Source organism: Lepeophtheirus salmonis, chromosome 6 (assembly GCF_016086655.4).
Source record: "Lepeophtheirus salmonis chromosome 6, UVic_Lsal_1.4, whole genome shotgun sequence".
NCBI lineage: Eukaryota > Metazoa > Arthropoda > Copepoda > Siphonostomatoida > Caligidae > Lepeophtheirus > Lepeophtheirus salmonis.
In genome coordinates this window covers 32,415,407-32,432,442 of record NC_052136.2, presented here as the reverse complement: position 1 = coordinate 32,432,442, position 17,036 = coordinate 32,415,407, and the positions used below count along the sequence as shown (strand labels likewise).

Sequence of the window (17,036 nt, the reverse complement as noted above, 5' to 3'; positions counted from 1 at the left end):
ATTATGATTTGAAGGCTATGTTAGTTAAATATTCATTTAACATTAGAATAAATAATTATTAATAGAGCCCGACTGATATATCGACAATTAGTTAATTATAGACACTTTGATAATTTTGGAAAGTTATCTTTCTTTTCTCAGGCCCAAAGCTATAACACGTCGTTATCTTTATTGTATTTTGTTACCCTTCCATTAAAAAGAAACTGAAAAAAGACCAAAAATCAGTTGGTACTTAGCTAATAGTGTTTGATCAATCTTCAAAAACATTACAAACTGCAGTCATCTCCATCCAGTCCTGATTATTTTTTTTAGTCATAGGAACGATCTTTATAAGGCTTTTAGTTCTACGTCAATTCAGCTGTCGAAGTTTCATCAATATGATAATTCATAATAAGGTCTTGAGTAATTTTACGTCTATTCAGCCAATGAGTTCGAATAATATAAGTAAAACTCAATGTTATATATGTATAATTCATTCCTTTCTACAGTCTAATTATAATCATTACCTTTATTGTATCAAGCAACGTCTCCTCTAAAAAGAAACAAAAAGGAGGCATTGAAAATCATTTTGTATTTAGCTAATTCTTTCCAAATATGGAATCAATATTAAATCATTGTTGGGAATTATTCACAGCTTAAAATTCAACCAATCAACGTTCAGAACAATGATTAGGAGAAATCAATTACAAACATCAACATTTAACCATAAAAAACAGTTTATATTTTTGTGTTTGTGAGGTAACACTGTGAGGACTGGAGGACCAACAAAACGGGCATAGCACTATTTAATGGGTAAAATAGATTTGATCAATTAGAAAAAACTATGAAAGGTTCGGAAGAGAATAACATGTTGGCTAGGGGGAAAAATCCGGTTAAGTAATTACCTTTTTACGCCTAAAATAGTTTATACTCTTTTAACCCATTGACGTCATTGGAGTTCCTAGATTTCAAGCTTTTAAAAGAGGTATGGGATGTGGCGGTTACTTTAAAGATGTCGAAGCTAGAAATCGTCAGAATGATTGAAGGGAATGCCCGGAACGCCGGATTGTTGGGAATTGACGAAGTGGAAGGAGTCACCCAAATTAATTTTGCAGCCTCAGTTATGGTTTTGGGTGGCATCTCATTAGATAGTAATATCATACCGCTCTACTTTTTTCCTGTGAAAGGCCAAGAAATTAACTCCAATGCCTTCTTCCAGGTGCCCGAGGTACAAGATTGTGCTCTTGTCACACCTCCAAAATATCTCAATAGTTATGCTCTGAACAAAGTATATGTGGCCCCCTCACCAGACCTAAATCCTCTACATTTTTTGGGTTCTCCTCTAGAGGAAGTCTTGTGACGTCCACTATTCAATTTTCAATGCACTCTAGTACTCTAAACCCTGGATTGGACCGAAATGAAAGCGGAATAAATCAGTTGGGCGTGTAGGAGTTTTCGCCCTTGTCTCGAAGAACACGTTAGAGCTCAAGTTTTGAGTTTTAATTTCATGATCTATATACTTTATCATTGAAATTAATAAATATTTGATTTATTAAAAAGTTACCGACTAATTTATTAAATTTTTAAAAACCGGAATTTTTTTCTAGACACCCTGTATTTAAGAATACAGTCCAGGGACCGATCCATCACCAAAAAATCTGTAACCTTGAAACCCTAGTTAAAGTTTGTGATTATTATATATTTTTATAACCGCTAGTTAAGCGTGTTTAACACCAGGCTCAAGTATTTATATAAAAAAATGAATTGATGTTTGTATAATATTGTTAATTTATTGGGTTGTGAAGTTTTGATTTGTATTACTCCTCATATTTGCCCATAATATTATTTAAATTTTATGGGTTTTTCATAGAGCAAATGTAAGAATTTGTTTTTATTTTTACTACTCAGTATCCGTATGTTGTTTTTTTTGTTTTTTTATTAAGGGAAAAGATCATATCAAGTAAAACACAACAGAAAATAAAATAAAAAAAGACTTGGGATTTCAAAGGAAAACTGTTTGTTTACACTTAATATATTTAAACATTTTTATTTTTTTTTCAAATTAAACCTAGTACAAAATGAAGTATCAAGCTGTTTTGTTAACAATTATATGCATTCTCAATGTTTCGTCTTACTCCTTCGAAATTCAGGAGGAACTATCTTCAATCAAGAACATACTATTGAATCTATTTGGAAAGTATGAATCCGAAATCAAGAGGATCGAATCTGAAATGATTTTCGTAAAAGACTCACTGACCAAAGCCATTAAAAGAATATCCAAGCTGGAAACTGTGGACCGGCTCAATCAAAGATCAATTTCGAATAATGGGAATTATATTGCTTCAAGCCCTATTAACGCTTTAAGAACTTGTGCAGAGGTCTATTCTACAGGAGGAATGGCAACATCTGGAAAATATTACATCGATCCAGATGGCTTTGGTGGTCTTAAACCCATCGAGATGAGTTGTAATAGAGGAACGACAGTAATAGAGCATGATGTAAAAGACACGGCTGTTGGCAATTGCCAGGAAGCAGGATGCTTCGGCCAAACATTGCGATACTCTGCTCCCATAAAATACATCAAAAATATTATTGCTCTCTCTGAAAGCTGTGAGCAGAGAATATCATTTCAGTGCCAAAATTCCAAATTATTCAATCAAACCACTACCTTGGCCTGGTGGACGGATATTAATAACCAAATCCATTCGTACTGGTCTGGAAATGGATCCACTCTCAACAAAGCCTGCCCCTGCAATCGAGGCCCTAATTGTGAACCTAAAAACGAACTATGCAGCTGTGATGGCCCACAAGGATCTATGAGGGAGGACAAAGGGATTTTAACAAATTTAAAGGAATTACCTATACTGAAAGTAAACTTTGGTGGTACACATGAACCAAATTCCTCGCTAGAATTCAAGATTGGACCCCTCGAATGTATAGGTCAAAGGAGTTTATCTACATGGACGCCGATTTCATGTGAGGATCTATGGCTACGTGGACAAACTCATTCAGGATACTATATCGTCAAGGAAACTGATTTACCCGAGCTAGTTTTTTGTGATTTAAAGAAAATCCCTCGGGAAATTGGATTTGAACGAAAACACGGTGTTCTTGGAGATCTAAGAAATTTTGTAGCTTTTGATGTTACACTCAGAGATACATTTACAGATGATTTTCGCTACATTAACTTTACTCACGCTAATGTCAATACAAGAAAGTATTTTAACCTGAAAGATGGTACATTTAACGTTCCCTTAACTGGAACATATCTTCTCTCATTGCACGGACTTCCTATTACTGGATCTCCCTTTTCCGTACAAATCCAAGTTAATGGAGTCTCAGTAGCTCAAGTATCAAATGGCCAAGTAGGGAATTCCTCTGTTGGATCTTCTATTCTTTATCGATTATCAAAAGGGGATCAAGTACGACTTTATAATTTTGGAGGGGATATCCAAGGGAGCAAGAGCCTTGAGAAGAGTCACAACTTGCATTTCATTGGGTTCCTCATTCATAGTCATTGAAATTCAGCTTCATTTATGAATAGACATTTATACATAATAAAATGTTCACATTTCTTGTAATTCTTGAAGAAACTTTGGAAAATTGGTTTAAAAATTATGAAAAAAAACACCCTCTATTTAATACTAATTGATACCAAAAAAACACCCATGATTTTGCGGAAAACTTTTATATTTTCCATGTTGTGCTATGCAGCTAGTACAAAATTGGCGTAAGTATCGCAATGTAGATTTTTGAAACCCTTGTAGTTACGTCACTTTGCACTGTCAGAATTAGTCTAACAACTTACTGGTCATGAACATTTATCCTTAAAAATATGTCTGTATTACTTATAAAGTCAGAAAAAGCTATATAATTATAATAATAATAATAAATAGTTTTGTTATTTACATCAATTTTTCACTTATCCTTTGCAAATAAAGAAGTTAACTTATTACCAATATATTGTAAATAAGAATGTATAATAATGTAATAAAAACTTTCACAGTTATTCAGGTCTGATATCAGGGGCATCAAAAGAGGGGTTCCCCTCCCCCGAATAATTGAATTATAGTAAAAGAACCATTTGATAAAAAATATAGAATTCCAGGATCCTGAAAGGAAATTATTGTTATTTAAAGAGTCTGTGAAGAATATTCTGGATACTCCTTAATGAGTTTAGACCGCATCTAAAGATACCTGTTGGAATTTCCCCAAACCAAATATTTCCATGGAAAATGAGAGATTTTCTGTAGAAAATACCGTCCTCTACGGAATTATAATTTTTTATTAATCTTCTCACGTAAATAAGTAGTAAGACCATAGTTTTAAACCACATGTTTAAAGAGAGTGCTCTGATTTACTGTTCCAAAATTTTAACTTTATTGTCATGAGTCTAATGAGACGTTTTTTTATGGAAAACTGGAATGTTGTTTTGAACAATTCTGTTCTTTTGGCAGTTATTACAATGTTTGAGAAGTTTGTGAAGGATGTTTGGGTTCTATTTTTTCTCCTGACCAGACCCTATTCCATGACAAATTTTGCCATGATTTAATAATATGCTATTGTAGGTAGATAATACCATTTCATATTTTCCATTCTTCCCTATTAATTTTTTATTACCCTTTCGTGTCTATTTTAGTTATACTATCTATGGTTGGAATATATAGGTATATGTGAGGGGTGACCACCTGGATAAAGTATGCATTCCTGACGATCTAAAATGAGGACTGTTTAGCACTCGGTAAATATATGAAAGATTTAAACATTCAAATATAAGGCAGAAGTTCTCCATTTTCCTTCAACTTAACGTAGAAAATGTCTTTATGAAAGATTTAATTGTTTAGACTTCCTACAAGATGACTGACATCAACAATGCTGACGTCACAACAAAACTCTCTATAATGATTTATTCATTTAATTAAGTTGGATTGAAACTACAAATATACATGCTACTCCACGTTTTTGGAATATAGCAAATGTATTACGTAATACGATAAGATGATATTTCGTTCATTAATTAGTCCGTATCATGAATCCACCCTGATGGATAATTTTAGTGGTGCAATTAAACGTATTTGAATATTCACAAATACATTATTCAAGTAAAGAATGAAAAAGTCATTTGCCTTTGGCAAGGAAGTACAATTTTTACCTTCATCTGTGAATACACATAATCGCATAGTTTCCAAGGGATTACATCACGATATGAAGGTCTTACGTAATGTAAATAGGTTATCTTGATATTTAAAACGCCTAAATATGTACGCTGTACATATATGTAGGGCTTGTGTTACTTATATCTTATCAAAAAGTACCAAATATTATATCGCATTACCTTTAGAAATGTAGGAACATATTTGCACATTTACAAATAGAGCTGTGGGTAAACATTTGTTACTTTCTCTATATACCAGGCGTTAGAAAAGTCCTTGACTAACTATATGAATATGATTTAAGTGATTTTGTAAAGTCCTAATCCAATTTTTCTGTTTATATAAGCTGAAGCTGGATTTCCTAGCTAACGAAAAAGTAGAAGTAGGGCCAAAAGCACATTGAAAACATGAACTTCTGACCCAAAATCCTCCCCAGTCCTTAGACTTGAATCCTTTTGACTTTTTAATATGAATTCCAAAGCCCGTAGAGTACGCTGCAGCAACATCACTAAACTCAAAGCCCTGAACTTACATTGCTAAATTAAGTACTGCAGTCTGACCTCGTCTGGAGTCTGTAATTGAAGCAAGTCGAAATCCAATTCATAAATAATAATCTTTATAATGTGTAAGTAAAACAGTATTTTGAGATTTTCCATTAAAACCCCTTTCTGACCTGTTGCGCAGAGTTATTTGTAGCAGAATCAAAAGTGGTTTAAAACTGTTCCAACACACGGTATATCGCGGTATTACCTAACTAACACAAAAATATAATATTTATTTTCTTGTCAGCTGACGATTTGGGTGTCAATTGTTTCACTTTTTATGGAAAAACTCCAGATAGGCAAGATTAAAAATGTAGTTCAAACGCCCAAAAGTTTTGAAATTTTACATTTTTTTAAAGAAAAAAACGTGATTTGGTTTTAATATCATCTGCATACTACACATTACACATTTTTATGACAATTGACAGATTTAGTGAACTAAAATTGCTATCAAAAGTTTTTTATAATTTTTATGTGCACTCAGTATTTACCTGCCTAAGTAAAAACGACAATAGTATTTAGTCGATATGTAGGCTTTTGCATATCTGTCTGTTCTTTAATTTATCACAGCCAAAAGATTTGACTGATATATAACGAAATTTGCTTGTTCCTTTATTTTTTAAAGATATTAACAAAAAGCTGATATTTTTTGATGATCTGATTTAGAGAAAAAATACATATAAAGCCAAATTTTATAAAAATAAATTAAAAAAATATGGAAAATCTTAAATAAGTGGAATGCTAATTTAGTAGGATGATATTAAAACTCTATCACTTATTCATAACCAACTAAATTTGGACGAAAAAGGATAATGTCTAATGTCTTCGTTGTGTTAAAAAAAAAAAGGAACTGAGGAACAAAAAAAGTGTTAATGGGTCCAAGCCTCACGTAAATAGGTTGTGAATAGAACTATTTATAGTTATTTAACATTTCCATTTATAAATAAAAACAAAATAATTATTTAAAAAAAAAAAAAAAAACAAATAAACAGTTTACAACACTTCCAGTTATCAAAGTTAAGCAAATTTATTTCATTCACGACATTGAATTGTTATAATAATTATTTGATTCATTCATTTTACTTAAAATAATGATGGGAACAGGTTGTTACCTCTAGCGTATTGTATCTCGCAATCTTTTCTCAAACAAGAAAAAGGATGAACAGGTCAAAATCAGTTAGTAGATAGTGGATGAGGTAAAAAGTATGTATACTTCAAGTTCAAGTGTATCTAGTCACAAGTCCAATACTTTGAATATTTTCATCGAGTATTTTGACTCCTCAGATTCATCATTTCCAGTATATTATTATAATATAGGACTCGTACTGCTTAAGGTTTTCTTGAGTTTTATGTGGAATCAAGACTAAGTCGAATCGCAAATCTCTGCTACAAGTCCCCACATCTGGTAGTTAATCAACTTTTCTCAAATATGTAGTTACAATATCATAATTATTGAGAATTGTCTACAGCTTAATAAAATATCATTCAAAATCAACCATTCAACCATCTTGTTGTAAAAATAACAGATGAAGTATGAACATTTATTGTTTATTTCTAAATTTTCTTCAAAAATAAATATAAAACTCCGGTCCAAAATCAATAGGGCATAAGCAAAAAAAAAAAAATCTACAAGATGGTGTGACAGTTTGTAGTTTTTTGTTTAAAACAAATAGCTCCCACTGAGAAGAGTTGTCACAGCGCCCTCTATGTGAGTAACATACAGCTATAATTAAATTAAATTATATTATCTTGATGAAAATAATATTATAAACGAAAAGATTTTTGTAGTTACAACCTGAATATGTTTTTATTTTTCAATTTTAATCCCTTGTTGGACTCAGGGTGGAATTCAAGATCGACAATGGGGTATTTCCGCCCTACATCCCTCTTACTTATGTCATTGCAAGATACGGAGTGGGGTTCGTGTTTATTTCCTTCATTTCACAACTGCTCATAGCTAATTCAATAAAACATTACGACAAATATGGTGGTCTTCCTCCAAACATTTTTCAAATTATTAGGGTGAAGATGGTAATTTTCGGTTTCTTTATAATATTATGTCTATCTATGAATATTATCATTCAGGGCTATATACTATTTTGTCACAAGACGACGTCACTGTCTGTTGCTTTGTTTACAAACTAATATAAGTAAACAGCACAATTGCCCCATTGGTAATTGGTAGTATTGGATCGGTCTAACAAGACTAAAAAGACACATCCCTAAGATTCCGTTCCAAATAAAATTTGTCAGTCCTAGGACCTGTCCTTATGGGTATTTATGGTCCCCACAACATCTGAAATGACGTAGTTACTAACTTTATCCTTTTAGCTGCTCAAAATAATCTACTTCAAGAGACAAAATACCTTAAGTTTGAAGTAAGGGTTGCGTGACTAGAACTTACTATTATACCTTCTACCTATCATTTATTATTTCCTTCATTTTTAGATTAGTCTATGAGTGAATACTAATTATAGCTTTCTCGCTCTAAATATTATTAGGGATAGATTATTATTTAATATTATATATTATATGAACAACAGCTTTAATATTTATACCTTTGTTTGTAAGTAAAGAATAACTACTCAAAGATAGCTAGGACCGTAGGACTTAAGACCTGACGTATCAGTTTTTTGGACCGTTGAATATTAAAATAGATCTGACCGATAAAAAAAGAATAATGAAGGGGGGGGGGGGTAGACTGATTAGGAAATAAGCCCAACAAGTTAGTAATTGGATCATTATAATTGTTGGGAATGGTTCACAGCTTCTTGACAAGTGTGCAGAACACTGATAATTTTGAAAAGAAGCAGAAACACGACAGTTGATAAGAAAATACAATTTGCATTTGTATGTAAGTTAGGTAGCGTTGTGGGAAAGATTGATGAAAAATGTAATTGTATATTACCAACTGATCAAATCCTAAGGTACATAATTATTTTCCGCCATATTAGATTAATTGTTTAATTAAAGATACAACTTTAGAGAGGAACCATTTCCTTAAATCAATTGATAATTTATTTAGTTATTAATAGGTTGCGTGCCTTTAAAATTGTTTTTATATCTTAGTATGTATTATACGCCATCAGAAAACAAAATACTTTAGAACATTTCCTCCTAATATGAAAATTTGGAACACATACAAGTATTTAGTAATTAGATGGAGGATATTTTAATCAATCCGTGTCACACGTGACAAATCAAGAATACAAGTCTTTCTATGTAATTTAGTTCCAATCAATCCTTTTTTATTATTTATCACGGTGTGACTCCACTTACATTATGAAATACAAATGTGGCCAGTCCACACAAAAACATGCTGGGACGATGTTTCTTAAAATTTAATTTGGGCTACAATGGCAAATCTCTCGACAAATATTTGTTAATTTCTATGAAAATTTATACTGCTTAATCCAATAAATTGATAGATTCCATTTGAAAGGGTCAATATCATTGCCTTGAATTAATAGATGAAAATTAATTTGAATTTTATCAAATAAAGGTTTTTTTATATTTCTTTGAATATAAAATTTATCGCCAATACTTTGTAATATCCTTCTGAAACATTCAGTAAGATTAAATGTAATTCCTTATATATCTTGATAATGCATTATTTAGGATTTATCCGTTTATTTAGAAATATTTCATTTAGGTTTGGTAAATTTAATTGACTGGTTTGTTTAAAAGTCGTTCCTTTTTTTATCCGTGTGATTGCTTGGATTTTTTTTTTTTTTTTTCATTGCGAAGCAATAAAATATTGTAGCTACTGTTATGTAATACACGCAACTTCGTCAAAACTGATGTGTTCTACTAATTTGATTCCTAAAATTCCATAAAATAATTAATATTTAATTAAAATGCTCATCAAAAATTAAAATTAATTGTTTTTATTAAAAGAAATAACAGATTATATTTTGTTCTAACACCAAAACTCATGTTATTAAGATTATTTAAAGTTATAGACTTTATTTTTTCTCAACATTTTACATTTGTCCAAGTATATAAAAAAGAATTAAGAAGAAAGAATTATAAAATTATCAACTAACGTAAGAAAAGATTTACATACTAAATACCATAATAGAAGATTATTCCAAATGAATTTTAGTTAATTTGGTCTAGGTTTGTATTAGATATTCAACCTATAGTCTAGATAAGATGCGGTTTACCACATCTATCGTGGGTATACGTGTGTATATACATATAATCATGAAATTCTAGAGACCTGAAACAATCTCGTATAATTTTTATTCACATATGAGGGGAATTGATTGGTTGAAAAAAAGAAAAAAAAACAGTTGCTTTCACAGAGACTTCCTTTAATTAACCATTGAAAGAGCTCCATGAATTAATAAACAAGAGTTAATGTAATTATCTGTAAAATTTAAGGATAATGACTTTAAAATTTGTTTCTCATCATTAATTCAGCAATAGACAAATCTTTTTCTCTTACATGACGTCGTCCATAGTGAAGTCAATCCCCCCTGTCTTCACCCACAGCCTACAACCTGGCCCTGAACCTGCCACATGCCTTGCTGAGGAACTCATTGTCCATGTTGGTCACAAGGATTCACCAGTGTTATCACATAGTAGTCCAAATGATATAGACCCAATGAGCTAGGAGGCCACATTTACCATTTTTAAAACGTATAAATTACTTAAAAATATGGTGGTGTTTTTAAGTAAATTCTGTTCGAATTACCCGATTTGGACAAACTAAACTGATTTAAAATTCTAACATGACGCCGGATCTTTTTAAAAATAAGATATGAAGGATTTTGTAGTTTGTTCAATACATTTTTGTGGCTAAATCTGATGAGAAAACTTTTATAACCCTAGGGTTGCCAAAATATTGAAGTCTAAAATTGTTCCAGATTTAAAATCAGCATCCTATATATTCACATATACATGAACACGCAAAATAGATGTGGTAACTCACCTTAAGGCTTTTTCTATATTTGAAAAAAAGATTAGGTAAATGATGTCATTAATGACGACATATATTATTATAAAGTAATGAAATTAATTATATACTCTTTGAATAGTATAAAATTTGATATTACCTTTTTTTTTTTCAAGTAAATAAGATATTTTTTATGTGAAATTGAATTAAGTTTAAAGAGAATTGCCGTGGTTATATGATCACGATAGTTGTAAATTGACTGTAAATGAGTCCAACAAGGACTTACAACTATTACTCCGTAACAAATCCTCAAGTTTATTCAAGAATTAAAAAGAGTAGCACATTTAGGCTCTATCTCTATCGACATACCTTTCTATTTTTCAAAATTATTTCCTTTGACTGCTACCATTACCTAAAACCTAGCCTAAAAGGCACTGCAGGACTTCTTCATGAAGACAACGGATATCACCACCCACTACTGCTCGATGTAGGCCTTGAAGTCATCCAAATTTCGGTAAGGAGTAGCATAAGCTCTTTTCTCAACTACTTTATAAATGGCATAGTCGAAGAGAGTTGCCTGTTGATCCATGATGTTATAACCAAGTTAACTATTTCTGGCCTCTCCACCCTGTTGGGTTTAATTGGTGTTAAAAGCAGTTGCCGATCTTGTCGTACATAAGAGGTCTTCTCCAAATCCTTCACATACCTCCTCACAATCACTAACATTGATAGCCTATGCATGCTGCCTCATCGACTTGGCCGAACTCTGGTGATTGCTCTGTGAACCTCCTCTATCTACTCGACACTCACATAGGCGTGGAGCAAATCAAATACCCTTTATTTTTTCGCATCGATAGTGACAACTCTTGATTTTTGAATGGTTTATTGTTTATTAACTGGAATAATCTCTACTTTTAATATTGCAACCAAGTACTTTAAAATATTCCCCCTAAAGTAATCGAGATTGATTTAAAGCCAAGTGCACGATTTTACATCGCACACAATACATGCACAATGCCTGAAGGCATTTTATATATTTACAAAAATATGAATTAAGGAAAATCGATATTAAAGATAAAAGATATCATTATAAAGTATTGAAATGAATTACAGATCCTCTTTGAAGAATATAAATATGATAGTACTTATTATATTCAAATAAATAAGGTAATTTTTAAATTTTATGTGATTTATTTTGAGTGTAAAGAGAATTGCCGTATCCATATGATCACGCTAGATGTCAATGGGCTAATATACTTATACGTTTACACCGCTAACTAATGTTAAGGCATCTTACTCATTAGTTACATATTTACACAAGTGTTGTATTGATCTCAAAATGTTATGTTCTTACTCATTAAATGACATTTAAAAAAAATTGAACATGTGTACATAATATGTGTTATTCAATAAAATAAAAAAATAATAAAATGTAAATTAGACAAAGTCATGAAATTAATTTAAACATATTAGAGTTGAATTCGAGTCAGACGATTCTTGAGTTGGGTCGAGTTCGAGTTTTTTAGCATTGAGTGAAGTGGAATGGCAATCACCGGGGTTTGTATCTATTTTAGAGGGGTGGGACCAAATTATGTATATAATGGTGACGTGATGAGGAGCGTATGATTTTTTTGGGGGAATTTTGACAATTTTTTATGATAGCAAAATTCAACGAATAACGAGTAATGGGAGTGTCTTTTTCTAGTTGGCGATCTAAACATATTTTGTTATTGTCTAAAGCTGTTATCATTATTATCCAATTCTTGAAGACAGAACATCTAAGTATAAAGTAATAACTACTGTGTGTGTTCATGAAAGATGGAGAGTAACAATGAGGGTTTGCTAGGTAGTTACCTAGGTACCACGTAATTTTCCCGTTTTTTTATTATTACATACCGGCACGACATATTTCATGTATCACAGGTGTAACATATGTCCTGGGCCAATGAACACATTAGAGATCCTATTTGGAACACAACCGTAGTTTGGAGACCCTTAATCTACAACAGTATGGTATTTTAGTTTTCTTTTTTTGTAAAATTAAGGAAGCAGAAAAACTTGTCGCCAATTAAACTAAAGAAAAGGTATACCTACAAAAATATGTAATTTTTCAAATAAAAATGTTGAAACAACTACTGGAGATGATATTAACAATTATTTAAATATTGCAAATTGTGATCACTCCAGTTTAGTCGCATTTTTCAAATAGTGTTATGTCTAGTAAAAATAAATCCTTTATTTTTAATGGATTTTTGTTTTCCAAATAATGATTCCATTAATGATTATCTTTTTACTAAAAAAATTTTAAATTTGATTTATTTTTCAGAATTTAATATTTGAATCTTTTTTTTTTTAAATCTAAATTTTGAAATTTGTTTAATTTCTCAAATTTTTTTTCGTTAATTTTCTGTGGATAGCATTTGATTTTAGAAATTTTCCCTCGAAATATTTAATATATAAAATTTTTGTTTCAAAAAATATTATAATGTTTGAAATTTAAATTTTGAAGTTTTTACAAAAAAATTAATTTTCTGTGAATAGCTGTAGATTTTTGAATTTTTTTCCGAAAAATTTAATAATTAAAATTTTTTTTTCAATTTTTTTTTTCCAAATTTAAATTTATAAGTTTTTTTAAATAGTTCTAGTTTTTTTTAATTTTTTTCGAAGAAATTTAATTTTCGAAATTTGTTTTGCAAAAAATTTAATTTTTCAAAGTTTTTTTTATTGAAAAATTTAATCTTATAATTTTTTTCCTAAAAACTTCAAAAACCAAGCTCTCCCAAAAATATATTCCTGCGGATGCCCCTTATACTGTAAACATATAACACTCAGATTAATCAAGAATCTATCCATCCATATATTACAATAAGAAATTATAAGAAAATATATAACAATTTCAATTTTAAATATACTTTTAATTTGACAATTACAGAGGTCTATCATCATTTTGAAATCATTAGTACAGGTTTATATGAATTTCTTTTTTCTCCAAGAGTTAGAACCAAAGGAAGATAAATGGAATCAAATTAATATACTTTTAAACTTATCATAAATCTCAAGAGATGTTGTAATTCAGAGTTCCACATTCAATAAGGACAATGGGAGAAAAAATCATATCAGCTAACCCTGTTTAAATTTTGTATGACGTCATTGTACTGTTTTCATAAATTGAAAATGCTTATAATATCAATAACAATTTATATGTAAAATCGGTCTAGACGGAATTTTAAATAAGTCTCATTTTTTGGGGGACCGAACTAGACGAAATTGTTGCATTTAACCAATTTAATGCGAATTTTTCTATGAGATCAGTCTAGATTGAACTTTTTTTGTACAAATTGGGTTAGATTTATTTAAAAAATCATAACAGTGTGAGACCGGTTTAGGATTTTCAGACCAAAATCTAAAAATAGTTCTTATACTGGACTCGACAAAAGCCAGAAGACGCAAATCAACAAACTTAACCCTTGGTTCATCTCACGCGTCAAAATGGGCCTACGAAAAATACCACTTATTGACATTTTTCAGGCTTGAAATTTTTTAACTTTTCCTATATAAGCCTCAACATTAGAAAAAGAAAACTTCGTTTTTGCGGAAAATGAGTTGTACAAAGATAGGCTTATGGGTTATTTTGGCACGGTTATTATAGATGATATTTTATATTATAAATAATTTTGGAAAATCAAATACATATTTAAGAAACCCCAAATGGAATCAAATTAATATACTTTTAAACTTATCATAAATGTATATTCTTGTAGAGACCAAATTGATCAATTTGGACTGTAAGCATGGGTATTGGAAACGCAATATCCATGTACTTGAACGTTACCCAAAAGTAAACTTATGAAAGATTCTTGATAAGGTAGAATTGCAAGATCCGAAGGAAAAAATAATATCGATAAATACTTGACTCCTCCTTATAGGAAGAAGAAATTTTTTTGTATATTTTCATTTATTTTTTTCATATTGTTTATAAATAAATATAGAAAATATTTTATGCGACTTAGAATTAATTATATCGTGCTTTTTATAGTATTGTTCATATATAATTAATTAATATTTTAATATTATATCGTTAGAATCTTATGAAATATAATTGAACTTGAACTTAAAATAAATAATGCGTTTTATAGTAAATATTTAAGAGCGGATCATTTTGGCCCCTAAGGTAAGTGGGGAGTATAAAAAACAAAGACCATGCAAGAGTTAAAGAGCTTGAAATAAACCAGAATTGGACCTGGAAAGACTTGAAATTGTGAACAAAGACTTCATACTTGACTCGACTTGCTTAGGAAGGAAAAGTTTATGTACGCCACACGTTATTTTTTTTTTTTGTAACAAATAACCTACTAAACCATTTCTATCAATTGAAAAAAACTCCAAAATTATTAACTCTCTTAGACTTTCAATTAAATATTTAATTTAAATTAAACTCATTGGACTGCGAGTATTAATAATATTTCACATTATATTCTAATAGAGTCAAATTTGAAATGTTTTATTCGGTTCCCATATCGTGAATTTCCTTTTAGGCCTACAAAATTTAACCAAAAATCTCAGGATGAACTAATTTACTGCTCCATTACATCGTATCGCATCGTATTTGTATGATTGATTTTGAACTGACATACATTAAATACCTGAAATATGTAATCAACCAATCTCCAATATTAGAAATTGAAAAGATATGCGTGTTTGTAAGATTGAAAAGTCATAAATATATTGAAATAAAGCTTCAACATTAATGTCTTTTTATTAAATTCAATGCATGATATTTGAATTAATAAATTAGTTATTACATGCTGATGTTTGGAATAGATTTAGATCTCATGAGTATGTAATGAAATAAATTAATTGTATCATATTTTGGCACGAAATCCGACACTTCGTAGCCCCATCCCCGATATTTTTTATCCCGATCCACTTCTACCGTATCCTGGAAATAAAATCTATATTGCTTCATATGAAATCCCTGGATATGACAATAATTTCAAATAGTCAGAGGGGGAGTCGATTTAATGACAAAAGTCGAGTTGGAGTTCTACATAGTCGGAGTTGCAAAAAAAAAATCATCCAACTCCACAACCCTGTTAACTACACCTTGTAATTTTTTAGTAGCGAATTCTGAGTTTCTGATTTTGCCGAAAATCTCATTGTTGAAAGCAACTTTGCCTAATGATATTTTGTCGAAAAAAATTATAATAAATATATTAGATGATTAATTTTAAAACATAAAATATTTAATTATTTGCCACAAATTGTAATGATTAAGTGTTGATTCATTTCTTTTTAAGGATGTTTTAATAGTTGGCTCAAACCACTATTAGAACAAAGATCATGACGTCACATAAATTAGATCGATAAAAAATACTTTAAGAAGAGAAGAAGTCAATAAATCAAGCAATAATTGAGATTCAATGGAGAATACGAATGAATCAATCGTAAATATCGAATGTGTTGGAATTTTTATATATCTGATGAAGTTCCCATTGACACTCTTTTATGCCGAAGTTGTTTCTGACTTTATAATTATCAAGATATGTTTGGTATTGGAGTATTCTAGTAGATCATTTTCGTCAAAGTCTCAGTTCGGCAAAATGTTCATTCGGCAAAGTTTCCGTTTGGTAAAAGGGTACTCCGCAATGTGTGCTAGAATCAATTCTGAGATCTGTAGTTGTAGTTTTGATGGAGAAAGATCAAAACATAAACACATTTTATACAAGTCCATAATTGAATAATGATTTAGATAAATATTTAATCATTAAATAATAGGAAGAAGGTCTACAAAAAAAAAAGGATTCATTACTTACTATTGAATAAAATATTCCGTCTTCCTTAAATCCAAATACAACACGAACGTCACGATGCTTGAATCAAAACTGTTGCTTCATTTACAATTTACTACTTAATGTATTATTTGTAAGCTCAGTTTCTATATTTACAAATAATATATGATGTGTGTTTATTTTACTCTATAAAGTATCAACTCTGTACCGAGAGAAGGATGCCTCATTCCGTGATAAAAAGCACTTGCAAAATATATTATGTATACATATATATTATTACAGTAAGCCCTCCTTTTTCGCGGTTGATAGAGACCAATACCATGGCTAAAGCTTTAAAATAATGTGCCAAAACATCATTGTTAGCATGAAAATGTTCCTAGTAGTAACAATATACTTCTCCCACGTAAGATGTCGCTTTTTATTATACTAAAAATGGATTTATCATTTTCTGTCATATTCCTCATCACGAACGCAGCTTTATCTTCTCCTTGCAGAATTCTCCTTGTTAATAAATCATTCATAGAGGTCGCACTAATAGTAGTTAGAGATGGGATTTGTGTATGAGCGCGATGAGAAGGCAAGAAGGAGACATATGGTACTACTAATAATTATATTTTTAAAAATTAAAAGGGACTCTTCCATCCCATAATTTATATTATAGTGATAATATTGC

General features: G+C 30.4%; 2 protein-coding genes across 2 annotated transcripts in view; one reads left to right on the top strand and one right to left on the bottom strand.

The window, feature by feature from the left end:
• Positions 1–16,515, bottom strand: part of LOC121119596 (urea transporter 2) — a 53,191-nt gene extending 36,676 nt beyond the window's left edge. Inside the window, exon 1 of the mRNA XM_071889348.1 lies at positions 16,388–16,515. The gene's annotated coding sequence lies outside the window, so the exon portion shown is untranslated. The remainder of the gene's footprint in view (positions 1–16,387) is intronic.
• LOC121120020 (uncharacterized) lies at positions 2,056–3,985 on the top strand. Its single transcript, XM_040714869.2, has one exon. The coding sequence runs from the start codon at positions 2,058–2,060 to the stop codon at positions 3,498–3,500; it is 1,443 nt and encodes a 480-aa protein (XP_040570803.1). The 5' UTR covers positions 2,056–2,057; the 3' UTR covers positions 3,501–3,985.
• Positions 16,516–17,036: the final 521 nt, after the last annotated feature.